Source organism: Crinia signifera, chromosome 1, assembly GCF_055691185.1.
Source record: "Crinia signifera chromosome 1, ASM5569118v1, whole genome shotgun sequence".
Classification (NCBI taxonomy): domain Eukaryota; kingdom Metazoa; phylum Chordata; class Amphibia; order Anura; family Myobatrachidae; genus Crinia; species Crinia signifera.
In genome coordinates, this window is record NC_139217.1 from 129657196 (window position 1) to 129672377 (window position 15182).

Sequence of the window (15182 nt, forward strand, 5' to 3'; positions counted from 1 at the left end):
TTTTATCTACCTCCCTGCGACTAACCCCCTAGTATACAGTAGAGAGTTAAATTACAATGCAATTACACACTACAAGTTAATTTTTATCAAAATATAAGAAAGTTGATACTTATCTGTTCCTGCAGCTGTGTCACACTCCTGGTGTCCTCACACCTGTATCTGTCCGATTCCTCTGTAATTTCTTCCAGTTGCACGTTTTCCTCAGTGGCCCACTCTCAGATCATGCAGCACACTATCTGCACTTTGTGGACCCTTTAACAGGTCAGGCACCTGGGCTTCAAGCAAGAAGAAAGAGAAAAAAAAAAAACACAGAAGGGACAGAAGCCTCTTGCAACCTGGTTTAACCCCTTCCTGGATGTAACTCCTTCTTGGATATAACTCTGCACTTATTTAAAATGGCACTTAGAATAAAATAAAACATGACACAGTCTAGCATTTTGGTGCTGGATGATACACATAAACCACTCTAATTATCAGCTACGTAAATGGGAATAATGGATGTATCTTTTTTATTTTTTTTCATTTGCTGTACAGTTAAACTTACCCCTCGGAAGCATAAAGGCCACTGTGCTCATTGAGAGTGTCTTGGCTTCTTTTGAGATGGAAGAAATCCTGTATGAGCTGAGAGACCATTCTGCTGGATTAAACTGTGGCATCTGGGATTACTCAGCGTCCTTTGTGAGCAAGTTTGGTGAGCTGACAATACACATGCTGAACTTGTGGACAGGTCCTTTTACATTCCACGGAAATCTCACTGACAAGTAAAAGGTTTTCAACATGATTAGATACAATTCATACTTGCCTACTTTTGGAATCTAGTTTCAGGGAGATTATAGTTGGTAATAGAATTTTGCACAGCGTCCCATTGAGGGGGTGTGTAATGCTCCACCAAGAGGGCGTGTCTAGTTCCATATATGGAGAGATTATGAAAAGAGATTGTGAACATGGCACCAAGAAGCGTGGGTGTGTACTGCTACATCTGAGAGGAATCGTGTAAAATGACTTGTATCTAAATGTAGATGAGCCCCAAAGCAGTTAGTAAGAGCTACTATACTTGATAAAGTGCTGGGATATGGTGCTGATGATTCAATGTAAATGTATCTATCTCTCATTCCTTTTTTTTGTCCAAAAATGTACCAGTGTAATGTGGGTTAGGTGAAATGAGGGAGATTGCTAGACTAATGAGGGAGGGAGGGAGATTGCTGCTATTTCAGGGAGTCTCCTGCCGAATGCAGGAGGGTAGGCAACTATGATACAATTCTGTAATCTACCCCAATTTGAGTGCATGCATATGAATTATGTATTTCAATATTTTAGGCCATCGTCTGGAGTTTTTACTGCCTGATCGCAGTAAGTATGTGAACATGGAGAAACATTTTCTGAAAAGTTACATGGATTTATTGGTGCAGACGTGTCATCGGAGAGGTGCTCTAGCTACAGGAGGAATGGCGGCTTTCCTGCTGCCAGAAGACAAAGAGAGTGCGGAGTATCAGAGTGTCACTGCAGCTGTTACACGGTAAATTGTCATGCTGTACAGTATATTACGGAACCACTGCCCATGCCATCTACGGACCAATCAGGGATTGGGGAAGCTTCCGGTTTCCAATGTGGAGCTGCCATATTATATACCTCAACCTGGGTTGAAAATTTATTTATTAACATTTATTACATAGCGCCAGCATCCGCCACAATTGGGAACGCAATAATAAAATAAGACTGAGTATTAACAGAAAGAGAGGTAAGTACATTTCTGTGCATAGTTTGATGAGGGCAGTAGTATACTTATCCCACCAATGGTATACGGTCACTAGGTGGACATGCATTGGATCGACCACTGAAGGTCGACGGGGCTTAGGTCGACACCTAAAATAGGTTGACATTGTGTTGGAAGGTCGACACAAGCATTAGGTCGACAGTCAAAAGGTTTTTTTTTTGAGCCGACAGGTGGTATTTCATACCTTACCATCCACTACAGCGTGGTGGGAGAATCACATAGCGTGCCCAAAGCAGCGAGGCCCCGTGCCTGAATCATAGCGAGCCATGTGAGGGGACACGGTGCTCTTAGACGATGTCCATGTCAACTATGTCGACATTCGCGATAAAAATGTGAAAAACTCATGTTGACCTTTTGACTGTCGACCTTCCAATTGTTGACCTAATGCTTGTGTCAACCTTCCGACCCTATCGACCTTAGCCCTGTCGACCTTCAGTGGTCAACCCAATGCATACCCCCCCACCGAATCCAGTACGGTTATGTCCCTGACCAAAATGAATAGTGTCAATTCAGAACTGCTTGTATGTGACAAGGACAAGATAATCATACAGTAGGAAATGTCATCACTTTATTGGTAAATGTGTCAGGAACCTGTTGGAAGATATTTCAGTTACAATTTTTTATGAGACAAACATCTTCTTAACCACAAGGTTTTCTCTTCCACTGAATAATGGAATGATGTGCAATAACAATCAACATGATCCCATATATAACATCTCTGTACATTTTCAGCCTGAAACGTTTTGAAATCCGTGCAGGAGTGGATGGATTCATGGTGTATGACATAGACCTTGTAGAACCGATGCAAAAGGTAAAAAAAAAAACCAAGGGCTTCCTCTAAATACAAACATTCATAGGTCACTTTATCAATATGTTAATAAATATCTGTCACCAATCACGTTGCCAGTGGAGTAACTATAGTCCCGCAGCCCCCGCGGTGGCGGGGAGGCGCTAGGCAGGTGTGGGTGCCTGGGGGGTCTGCGGGACTATAGTTACCACCTGGTCCCGGCTCCCAACTCCTGCCCTCCCCCACCTTACCCCATTGCCGCCAGCGCCGCTGCCTCTAACCCGACACGCAGATCTGTGTCGGGTGACGGGCGGTCCCCGGCTCCGGCTGCAGTGCTAATATAATAAGAGACACTCGGAAAATGGCTGCCCCCATAATGCTGTATGGGGGAAGCCATTTTCCGAGTGTCTGTTATTATATTAGCACTGCAGCCGGAGCCGGGGACCGCCCGTCACCCGACACAGATCTGCGTGTCGGGTTAGAGGCAGAAGCGCCGGCGGCAATGGGGACGGGTAAGGAGGGGGTTAATATTTCGGGGGGGGCGAAATGTCCGGCGGGGGGGGGGGGCCGCAAAAAAAGTAGTTACGCCTCTGCACATTGCTACCATAGATATAGATTGTTCAGCTGCTATAGGGCCCAGAGCTGAGAGGGGCTACCTTCCCTGTTACAGTTACATGTGTTATATACAAGATTGTAGCTTCCATAGATGCAGAGAAATCAGCTGTTATGGGCCCCAAAGCTGAGAAGGGCCCACCTGTTCTGTCATAGTTACATGTTATATACAAGAGTGTAGCTACCAAAGGTGCAGAGGGTGCAGCTGTTATGGACCCCAGAGCTGAGAGGGGACCACCTTCCTGGACTTGCTCATTGTAATATGGTATAACATGAACTAGATAATATGATGTATGAAATAATATCAGTTGGGACACTAATGTGGCATATTATGAAATGGAGGCACTGCAGTATGACATAATATGAACTGGGTACAAATGCACTCATTTGTACCCATTCAATGTAAATTACGGCTGGGGTAGAATTTTTACATAAGCTCCCCCAGCCAAAGCGTTAACACCCTCTAGTGCAGTCATGTCCAAACTATGGCCCTCAAGCTGTTGTGAAACTACAATCCCATCATGTCTTGCCACAGTTTTGCTATTAGGGAATGGTAAAACTATTGCAAGGCATGCTGGGATGTGTAGTTTCACAACAGCTGGAGGGCCATAGTTTGGACATGCCTGCTCTAGTGGGTCAGCCTTGGCCGAGTGCCTGGGGAAGTGGCGACCGCCAATAAAGGGGTCCCCCATCTGTCCCCAGGCTGATTGAAATTGTGTAAAAGTTAATAAATAAGTATTTGGTTTTGTTGTGGAACTACAATTCCCAGCAAGCCTTTCCGCATGCAAGGAGAATCACAAGTCCCAGCAAGCAGGTCATTATTGAGCCCCCTGGGACTTGAAGTCCCACAACAGAACCAATACCCCAATAATTACACACAAAACCCTGCACCTGATAGGCTGAGGGAAGTCAAGCAGCTTCTCGTGTCTGCTGGTTTGAGGGTTGTTCTTTGTTATGAGAGGAAGAGATTCTCCTAGTCCATGGGTTCCCAAAATGTTATGAGAAATGGCACCCAGGATTCAAACAGGATCAGCATTTTTTTCATGGCACCCCTAAGCCAAATATTTCTCATTGAGAAATTCAGCAAAAATAAATTAATGAGTAAATTGTATTTAGCTGTCATCCTAGGTACAGCTACAGCATGTGGGGGTGTACAGGATCACACTTCTGCTTGTCCATATATTTTGTGATTGTCAGCCACTAGCATTAATATTTCTTATCATATTGACCAGAAATAAAATGAACCTGTGGCACCTGTGGTCCGAGAACATATTCGATGGTCGTCTGACTCTTATTTCCTTCGGAGTCTGCCAAAAAGGGGGCATGCACTGATGTCATGGGATGTCAGTTGGCCGCCCCCCAGCAGGTATCGGCCCGTCTGCATTCCCAGGAGCATGCCCAGCGTTTTCATGGGGACGCCCATAAAACACTGGGTCTTCCCCTGCTCCGGCCCCTCCCGCCTCCCTCCCCTACCCGTGCCAACACCTTGGGCGACTGTGATAGTGTGTATAATAGTCCATACGAATGCACAGAGCCCTACCATCGGTCCCCGGAGCGAATAAGCCAGAGACCGATCCAACGTGAATCACCCCCATGGACTGATGGTGAGATTGACGGATATAGCTTTTGATAAATGTGCTGGGTTGCGTGCTCTTACGATATATTGCAGATCATTGATCCTATTTGGTAGCCAATATGGGCCATTTCTAAAGCGTGTCCAGTCAGAAATGATTTTGATCGCCAGTGGTATCAAATCTGATCATTTTGGAACTTGGGACAAATAGCCGTATGCATGTGTGGCTATAACATCCATGATCTGGTCACTTGGGGCCTTATTTTGGTTCATTCTTTCTGACAAAATCCTTCTTAGATGGGCAAAACCATGTGCACTGCAGGTGGGGCAGATGTAACATGTGCAGAAAGAATTAGATTTGGGTGGGGTTTTACTTCAAAGTGAGATCTATATTGCAGTGTAAAAATAAAGCAGCCAGTATTTTCCCTTCACAGAAACAAAATTACTCACCCAAATCTAATTCTCTCTGCACAAGTAACATCTGCCCCCCTGCAGTGCACATGCAGAAGGATTTTGGGTACTTGTTTCCTATCTGGGCGCCCGTCGTGGTGATCGCGGGTACATTTATGTATGGCCGCAACGCGACCGACGCGATGCCCGCGATTTCCCATTGAAACCCATGTTAAACATGGAAATCGTGTCGGTCGCGTCGCGGCCGGCCATAAATGTACCCGCGATGCCCGCAACGCGATGCTCCCGATTTACCATAGGAATCAATGTTAAAAGGCGCGATGGACCCGATTTTACTGTTAAATGGCTCAATGGACCCGATTTGGCCATAGGAATCAATGTTAAATGGGCCACAGAGCCCATTAACCCTTAAATGTCCCCCCAAATTTTTAACGCCACCCCGCCATCAACGTGAACCCGAAGCGTGGCGAGCGCAGCGAGCCCGCGAGGGGCGGCGGGACGCGTCCTCCGACCTTTTCATGCCCTACTATCCACTAGGGCGTGGAGTGAAAATAGAATAGTGTGGCGAGCGCAGCGAGCCACCGAGCCCGAAGCGTGGGGACGCGGATACCTTCACAGTTATACTCGTCCCCTCGCGGGCTTCACAGGTGTCCGTGGCGACGCCGACACCTGTGAAGCCCGCGAGGGGACGCGTCTACCTGTGAAGGTATCCGCGTCCCCTCGCAGGGCTCGCTGCGCTCGCCACGCTTCGGGCTCGGTGGCTCGCTGCGCTCGCCACACTATTCTATTCTCACTCCACGCCCTAGTGGATAGTAGGGCATGAAAAGGTCGGAGGACGCGTCCCGCCGCCCCTCGCGGGCTCGCTGCGCTCGCCACGCTTCGGGTTCACGTTGATGGCGGGGTGGCGTCAACTACTTTTGGGGGGACATTTTTATGTTCAGGGGTGTTTTTGCCCCATTTCCCATTGTTCCCTATGATAATTTGGGGAAATTGATCCATTTAACATTGTTTCCTATGGTAAATCGCGGTCATCGCGGGTAAATTGAGGCATTTAACATTGTTCTCTATGGGAAAATCGCGGGCATCGCGTCTGGCACATCGCACCCGATTTTTTATCGGCCGCGATGGCCGCGATTTTACCCCCGATGCCCGCGATTTCAATCGTGGGTGCTCAGATAGGAAACAAGTACCGGATTTTGTCAGAAAGAATGAACCAAAATAAGGCCCTTGGTGACCCTAGTTCTCATGTGTGTGAGCCACTATATTTCTTACTGTATTCTATTCCTCAGCTTTTCATGGAACACACAAATGGACCCAACCAGTTAGATGTTATTCCACCTGTGACCGTCTCCCGGACTGACCTACTGACCATGCCTGCTGTAAGTGCAAAGCAACTGCCACCAGTTTTATCTTATTCCTCTGGATCAACAGTTTTACCTACAATTGTTGCACTTTACCCGTATATTAAGTTAACATTTTAGATTAGTTTATGGTTTGTGTGATGCAAAATGCAAGCTCATTTGTGTCGTAAAAGTGACTGATTCCCCAAACAGCAGGGAACGCCACTAGAAGTGTTCTCACTCCACCCCTTGATCACAATTTAATGGACCTGCCAAAGGTATTCTTATATCTGTACTGTGCTACAAAATTAGAGGGAGTAGTGTCATCTGACCACATATTAGGTCTTCGATACAGCAAATGACTGTCAGCAGTGTAATTGGTGGATAGCTGTCTGCAGCCTGGAAAGCAGTTAGAGAATGTTGATATCTGATTAGTGGACAGCTCCAGCCATCCACCAATCAGCATGCTGACAGCCACTCACTGTCTTGCTGCAGGCAGGGTGAGAATGCTGTCTGACCACTCTGATTGTGTGTAATTCCTACTCGAAGACATCATTCTATGCGTGTCTCCCAAGAAGATCCAGAGACATGAGCTTTGGGGACAAATGGCCTTCTGGCCAAGCCAGGTCATCCTCTAAGGCCCCAAGAAGGGCAGCTGCCCAGTGTGTCAGTGAAGTGGTTGAGATTTCAGATTCTTCATTGCTCACATTGGAAGCCATCCGCTGCTGGACAAGCTGGCTGTGTATACAGATGCACGAAGCGGGATTGTCTATAGATGCTGACAGTGGGAGTCTCAGACATATATGGGGCTGTACACCAGGGAAGGGCTTGTATATGTATTTGCATAGAGTCACAGATATGCAGCCAGCAAAACATACACATGGGCGTGGACATACACATGGACGCCGCTGTGTGACTGAGCCCACATGGTCAGTGTACTGTGAACATCTAGGGGCACAGGGGAAAAGTTGATTTGGCATATGCTGCTGGGTGGTTTCCATTTTGTATCCTATTGCTGTATATGGAAATATATAGGTGTTAAGAACAAAAAGAAATTAGAAGAAATATTGCAAACCTACAGTAATAGTTGCAGAATGGAGCAGAAAAACAACAGAACTCCGAATAATCATCATTTATCACCCTTAGTGAATGCTGTAGTGGGTACATGAGAAGAACTTCTATTGTATGCAGTCAGTGCTAAAGTGTGTGCGCTTTCTCTTCATCATTAGGGAGGAGTGACACTGTTCGGCCTGAAGTACAACATTGCTGTTGGCATCCTGTTCATTGACGCCTGGCTTAAAGGTAAAATCAGCAGACTATCATGCTGGCATATATATATGTCGGTTATTTTTAGTATATAGATTTCCTTTTTATAGTCCTCTCCTTTGCTGGTAGCATAAATAAGAAATAGCATTCTATGCTGAAACTGGGAGGATCAAGGCTCAAAATGTGTGTTCTGTTGAAATGTACGTGTCAGAAGTGAAAGCATTTTGGTGGTGTTTCAGGCACTTACACTACATTTGTTTCACACACTAGTATGTTTTTCTTTCTTTGAGGCCCTTAGTAATTTCTCATTGCAACTGGCTTAGTGGGAATATGTAAACTACAGGTACAATGGACAGCAGGCTGCTACTTAGAGAACTGTGGTTCTCATCCAGACTGCCACTAGAATCCTTTTTCCTTCAGCAAAGTACTCCCTGATATTCGGCATGGGACCCAAGTGGATGGCAGGTGTCATGTGCAGTGTGGGGAAAGGATGAAAACTCTATGTACAGTACAGATTAATCCATTGTGATTAGTGCAGTCTCTTGTTACCACTATCTCATAATAATTGTAGTATACAATAAGAGTACAGTGCTGCTGCAGTTGGTTTTAGATGTATTTTTACTTTAGGAGACGGACATTTCTACTATTGTGGAAAAGTGGAGGATTCAGCCACAGCAGAGATATCCCGATCTCAGGTATATTACTGTATATGTCCTTATCTGTAACCCTGACACAGGGCAAACACAATTTGAATCAAATAGATTTATTCACAATGACATATCCAACTAAAAACACATAGTGCACATTAAGGGGGTCATTCTGGTTGACTCGTTCGATGCAAATTAGCACCCTTGCGAGTCAACCAGAACCCACCCTGCGAATGGTGGTACGCCCGCTCTCCCCCTTCGCATGCTGGGTTTGTTCGCCCGGCATGCAATTGGATGTTTTACATAAACATCCATTCACAGGCATGGGGGACCTCCCACATATTTTGATGGAGGAAATGGGCAGGCAGCTGACATCCGGTGGAGTCAGCTGCCCGTCCCTGTGCCCACGTCCCCAGGTGATAACCATGGGAACACCCATGAAATGCTGGGCATTCCCATGGGCGAGTATGCCAGCTTTCCGCCCACAATGTTGGGTGAGTGCACCCCTGTGAACAGACCACGCACACCCGGGTTATGCACATACGCAGAAATGTGGATGCGCATACGCCAAACATTGGCCCCAGTGTGAACGAACGGCCACTGCAAACTGACCTGAATAAGGTCCTAAATGTGGTTGGCAAACAAACCATCTGCAGGGGTCCAAAGCTGCTCTGTGACACAGAAATGTATGAGTGTGCAATTCTTCTCATTCAGAAGTAGCATCTCACATGTTAGATATATCTGAACAGACATTACCATTTATATTCTATAAAGAAATGTGTTGCTTCCATGTCACTATTACAGGTCTGGCAGTGGATAAGGCACCAAGTGAAGTTAGAGGATGACGGCAGAACAGTCACTAGGAGCCTGGTCCATGCCCTAGTACACGCAGTAGAGTGTAAGCTTTGTGACGAATCACACCTCTCTGATCAGTAAGTGGATGTAAAGGTAAATGGGGAACTAATATAACTTAACTGTAAAGCTGGGTACACACTATGCCGCCTCATCCAACTGAGAGGACAATTTAGGTAAGTATATACAACTTACTGATTAGCCACATGATATGTCACACTGACATCACAACTGAGTGGGCAGCGCAGCTTTGACTTTAGTCCTGCTCCCCACAGCAAGTCTACGCCATAGCCAGATGCAATGATATAATTGGCAGAGAATATATACGCAGATATAGTGGGGAGGGGGGACATTTAAGAAGCATCAGTACAATTTACTGTATAATAAACATGAGGGGATATGAGCAATCTGCCTCCGCTTATTTCAGATAGAGGGGGGTGTGGTATAGTGCACTGACAGTCATTAGTCCGACATCGGAATCCTGGCTGCCGGACTCAGATAGCGGGGCAAGTGCAGCAAAGCCCCTTGCTGCACTCACCACCTATTATATTCTCCCTCTATGGGGTTCGTGAACCCCAAAGAGGGAGTATAGGCCCTGCCAGTTGGGATCCTGACTGTTAAAACCCTGACCGAATAACCATCAGAATCCCGACTGCTGGGTGGCCATCTGGCACCCATATATTCAGTGTTTCTGCTTGCTTTAGAGCAGGGGTGGGGAACCTCAGGCCAGGGGGCCATATGCGGCCCCTGTAGGCGGTCCAAGTGGCCCTCCCACCTGCCCAGCAGCTTTGCTGGGAGTCAAGTACAGGGGAATTTCTTTTACAGATTGTCCTGCTGCAGCCGTCCCACACTCCGGCGGCTGCCGCTGAATAGGACTGACTGTCTCCAGCTGCTGTTGATTAAGAGGAATCTCGTGAGAACTACCGACCTCTCGCGACATTCCTCTTAATCAACAGCAGCCGGAGACTGTCAGTCCTATTCAAACGGCAGCCGCTGGAGTGTGGGACGGCTGCAGCAGGACAATTTGTAAGATACATTTTTACATATGGCCCCCAAAGGCTGTTTTCCCCATACAAATGGCCCTTGGCACAAAAAGGTACCCCACCCCTGCTTTAGAGCCTAACAGAGAAAACAGGCATATCTAGCAGAGTACTTCCTAAAATTTTATATAAAGGGGACATACTCTGCTTTGGGCATATATAGTTTGTTTTTATATGTTGAGAGAACATTTTTTAACGCTTGTTATCACCTTTCATGTAACATCGCCGTTCCACTGAATATACAAACCGCCCCTGTGCACGGCTGCGCACACAGGGCTCAAATTATTCACCATCGAATGATTTGTCAAGTGGTGCTGCAAAGGCCATGGAGAGAAGGAGGACACTGATGACATCAGCGGACCTTCCAACGCCCCCAAAAATTCACAGAGCAGCTGCTGCCTTCGGGCAGACGGCTCGAGCATGTGCACTGCGTACCGTGCGCTTAAGTGGTCATTTGATTATCAGTCAGGCTGTGAATTCGGAGCCCAGGCATGCAGGTCTGAATCTGCCCAACTAGCCCAAGGTGTATTAGGAATTTGCCACTTTAAAGATATTCACCAATTCTACATCCTCATTATGCAGGGAACTGTGATTTTCCTAACTAAGCCCCACAGGATAAAGAAAAAGTAGAATCATCAATGAAGAACCTCGAACTTAGCAACTAGGGAAAATAAAACAGCAGGAACGTTATGAGGCTTTCCCAAGTTCCTACTCCCACAGCTCTAATTCATTGTCCCTGAAGATTTTAACTATTCTGTATTGAAGGATTTAGCCTAAAGATGGAAATTGAGGTAATTTAAAATTGGACAAAAAGAGTCTATTTTTTTTATTTGGCTTGATTAAAAAGATTCCCATAAACCTGAGTTGGCTCCTCCCCCCCCCCCATTCTTCTTCCAAATTGAAAAGTCTGGTTATGAACTTCCCTAGCACAATAGGCCTACTTTATTATGGTAGAGATGTGCAGGTTCTGATTTACTCTGATTTTAAACCAGGATCTTATTGGCTATCCCAAATCACATGACAGTTGTTGACAGTTGATAGCCAATAAGATCCTGCTTGGAAATCAGAGTAAATCAGAGCCTGCACATCTCTACTTTATGGGGGATATTAAGACCTGATCACTGCGGCGAGTAGTTATCGAAAGCAGCACATGCTTACAGATCACATCGCTCAGGCATGAAGCCATAAGGCAACACATTTAAAAGATTACTCTATTCGCAAGTTGACTGAAAGGAAGCCCTCATTTGTGGGTGGCACCCGTCTATTTTCTGTGAGTGTCAGAAAAAACCGCTGATGTTCCGATCTCCATGAACTTGTTTTATTGCAGAGTTGTGCAGGGGTCGGAGTTACGCAAAGACTTAACAGACTGTAAAAATCATTTGATAGTGAGTTGCACAAGGATTTTCCCACTGCAGTCAGTATTGCAAGAAAAATAGACTGTGCAGGCAGTTCAATTTTGACTAGAAAGAGTACAGGTACTTGTTTCCTAGAACGGCCACAATCGTGAGTGATCGTGGCTCTTAATTAAGGGACACGATCCTCACGATGTGGCCGATTTTTTACAATTTTTTCCCTTTGAATGACAGAAATCGGGTCAATCGGTCGGTCGCGACCAATTAAAATCGGCCGCGATGCGACCGACCGATTCACCCGATTTTTCCATAGACTTCAATGTTAAAAAATCTTTTAACATTGAAATCGGGAGGATCGCGTCGGTCTTGTGCCATTATAATGGCACAAGATGAGATGGACTTGATTAAGTCCATCTCACATAGGGAAAAATGATAAAAAAAAGGTGAAATGGGCCAATATGACCCATTTCACATTTTTTATGTGCCTGCCATGACCCCACGATAGACGTCAACCCGAAGCGTGGCGAGCGCAGTAAGCCCGCGAGGGGCGGCGGTACGCGTCCTCCGACCTTTTCATTCCCCTACTATCCACGTCGGCGTGGAGTTGAGAATATATAGTGTGGCGAGCGCAGCGAGCCACCGAGCCCGAAGCGTGGCGAGCGCAGCGAGCCCCGCGAGGGGACGCGTATACCTGTGAAGTTATACGCGTCCCTTCGTGGGGCTCGCTGCGCTCGCCACGCTTCGGGCTCGGTGGCTCGCTGCGCTCGCCACACTATTCTATTCTCAACTCCACGCCGACGTGGATAGTAGGGGAATGAAAAGGTCGGAGGACGCGCACCGCCGCCGCTCGCCACGCTTCGGGTTGACGTCTATCGTGGGGTCTAGCCCACTTAGTAACATTTGGGGGGGCAATTGAAAAAAATCGGGTGAAAAAAAAAAAAATCGGGGGAAAAATCGGTCGGTCGGATCGGTCGCATCGCATGCGACCAAATCGCATGCGATGCGATCGATCCGATTTTTTATCTTCCGACCACAACGATCTAAATCGTTGTGGCCGTGCTAGGAAACAAGTACCAGAGTACAATCTATTTCTAGTGGAAAAGGAAAATCAAATTAATCCAAGTAATTGAAACTAGGGCACTCTTGGGAGTTGTTTCTCCAAGAGCAGTTGCTTGGAAAGGTATGATCAATCCCAAAAAGATAAATGGCAAGAAGCATGTTATCTCATTTAGAACGCATTATCTACTGCTCCACAAGCTTCTTCCCCATACTTCTAGTGAGGACATTCCTAAGGACCTGAGAAATCCTCCAATGGTAATCGTTTCAATAAACACCATTGTAAGGCTTTGTTATTTATTTATTATATATTAACAGTTTCTTATATAGCGCAGGATATTCCGTTGTTCCTTTCCTAACTGCAGTGGAGCTAGCAAACTCGTATCATTCTTACCATATAATGAGATGGAGTCCATTTAGCTTATCAATTATATATTGCCATGTGGCCTTTATCAATTCTGCTTTTATCGATTGCTGCTACATATGTTTTAACTGTTCATGTATTAAATACTTATTTTACAGACAATTCCCTGCTATGAATATCGTTTGATTTAAATTTGTAGCATTTGTGTCATGTAAATCTATTTCTAGTATAGTCAAATCGTCGATTGCCGCACAGTGTGTACAGTCAATATCGGTGGCTCTAGGGGAGATCAAAGGGAATCACAGTCAAAATGATCCATAGCCAAAATCGCACCATGTGTATGCACCTTAATTGACAGGAAGGGACCAGTTTGGGAGGATGATTGGGAGTAGCAACAAAAACACCCAGGAGTGTCATGATCATTTTCAGGGCATGTATCTGCCTTCAGCTGCAATCACGTACATAAAGAAATATGATGCCAGCATTGCACTTCCTGTGGCAAATGTCCGTAGCCATAGGACTACCTTACTATTACATTTTATTTATAAGGTGCCACAAGAGGTTTGCAGTGCATAGTTCATTCACATTGTAAATAACATGTTCCCAACCATAATGGCATTTTGTCAGATCCCCAAACTGATACATGTAGATACTGTGTTAAGGCAGACCAACATCTTTTGTAGATATGTGAGTCCAAGACATATATTTTAGATCTGCAAAGCCTTTGCCTCATCTAGAGGAACAGATTCTTCCTGTCTTCTTTAATTTATTCCAAGATTTTTCTACACCCAACAATTGCGTTAGAAGCACATACCCAGGTTCTCTCACCACTGCTGTAATTCAGTGCCCATTTGTTGCAGAATGTACTCATTTATGTATTCGCATTGTAGGGAGAAAAAGAGGCTACATACTGCTGCTGAAATATTTACCGAAATTGTTCAAAAAAGAGATTTTCCTGAATTCATCACTACATACCTCAACTTGGAACATGCGTTCCTCTGTGGTAACGTCTGAGTATGCTGGGTGTAGTTGCAGAAATCATATGAAGTAAAAGCATCATTTTGTTCTGTGTATTATTGTAATCATTTTTAATATTCTAGATAATTAATTGCTATCTATTGGTAGAGTAATCTAATGAAATGTTCCAAAACGCTATGTCAATTTGAATTTGGTTACCACCAAATGTATAATAAAGTTCATAAGTCAGGCTGCATTGCAGCTACATTGTCACTGGGCCATAGATCACAGTCAACTGTCTTTTCCATGTAAAAGGGGTCTGTCCTGAGTCAGACCCAGGATTCTGGTGTGAAAGGGGTATGTAGTGAAAAATGACAAGCCATTGACAGAATGCTATAGAAAGCAACACTGTGGACACAACCGTCCTAGGGCTTCTATTCTCTAGACAACACCGACACAATGTTTTTTATTTTTTTTGGCTTTTTTACTTTTCACCTCTCTACACAGCAATAAACTTCTCAGGGGCCGCGATTGCAATAACACGCTGTTCCTGCACTCACACACTTATTCTTGCCATGTGTTATATATATATATATATTCTCCACTGGCTTTCCTTGATGAACGTGCGTGGGGGCACTTATACAATGATATGACATAGAAAGCGTCAGTGAGTTTCTTCGTGCCAGTCTGGAGAGCTCACGCCAGTGGATAGTTATTGTGGTTCCATAAGCTTATGGTCCGTTGTGGAAGGCACCCAGCAGGATTACATTGGAGGAGAGGAGTGCCCGCTATTATTATTATTAGTTAATACAGTAAGTGCAGAGCCTCTATAATTGATAGAGATATCTATCATGCATATATATATATATATATACACACACACACACATATATATATATATATAATAAAAAACAGTGAACACTATTCCATGTGTAATATCATAGTTTCCTTGTGAAAATTGAAATGATGAATAAAAGTGTCCTTTTGAAACAATGTCCAATCTCACGTGACTAATTCCGCCTCATTGGTATACCAATAATGGGGATATTCTCTGAAAGTATATACCTCCACCAACTCACCCAAAAAAATAAATGCCTAATGGCATGGCAATGGTTAGTTGATATAAAAATTATTTTATTCTTCTCAAAATG

The 15182-nt window shown here is 45.1% G+C and overlaps 1 protein-coding gene across 4 annotated transcripts in view; it reads left to right on the forward strand.

Annotated features, from left to right (window-relative positions):
* LOC146060378 (malate synthase-like) overlaps positions 1-14304 on the forward strand; it is a 52052-nt gene extending 37748 nt beyond the window's left edge. For all 4 annotated transcript variants that reach the window (XM_083173534.1, XM_083173551.1, XM_083173543.1 and 1 more), the window contains 8 exons: positions 535-691; positions 1318-1516; positions 2507-2585; positions 6447-6536; positions 7727-7799; positions 8391-8458; positions 9215-9342; positions 13965-14304. In XM_083173534.1, coding sequence (XP_083029660.1) covers positions 535-691; positions 1318-1516; positions 2507-2585; positions 6447-6536; positions 7727-7799; positions 8391-8458; positions 9215-9342; positions 13965-14088 — 918 coding nt within the window. In that variant the 3' untranslated portion in view covers positions 14089-14304. The remainder of the gene's footprint in view (positions 1-534; positions 692-1317; positions 1517-2506; positions 2586-6446; positions 6537-7726; positions 7800-8390; positions 8459-9214; positions 9343-13964) is intronic.
* Positions 14305-15182: the final 878 nt, after the last annotated feature.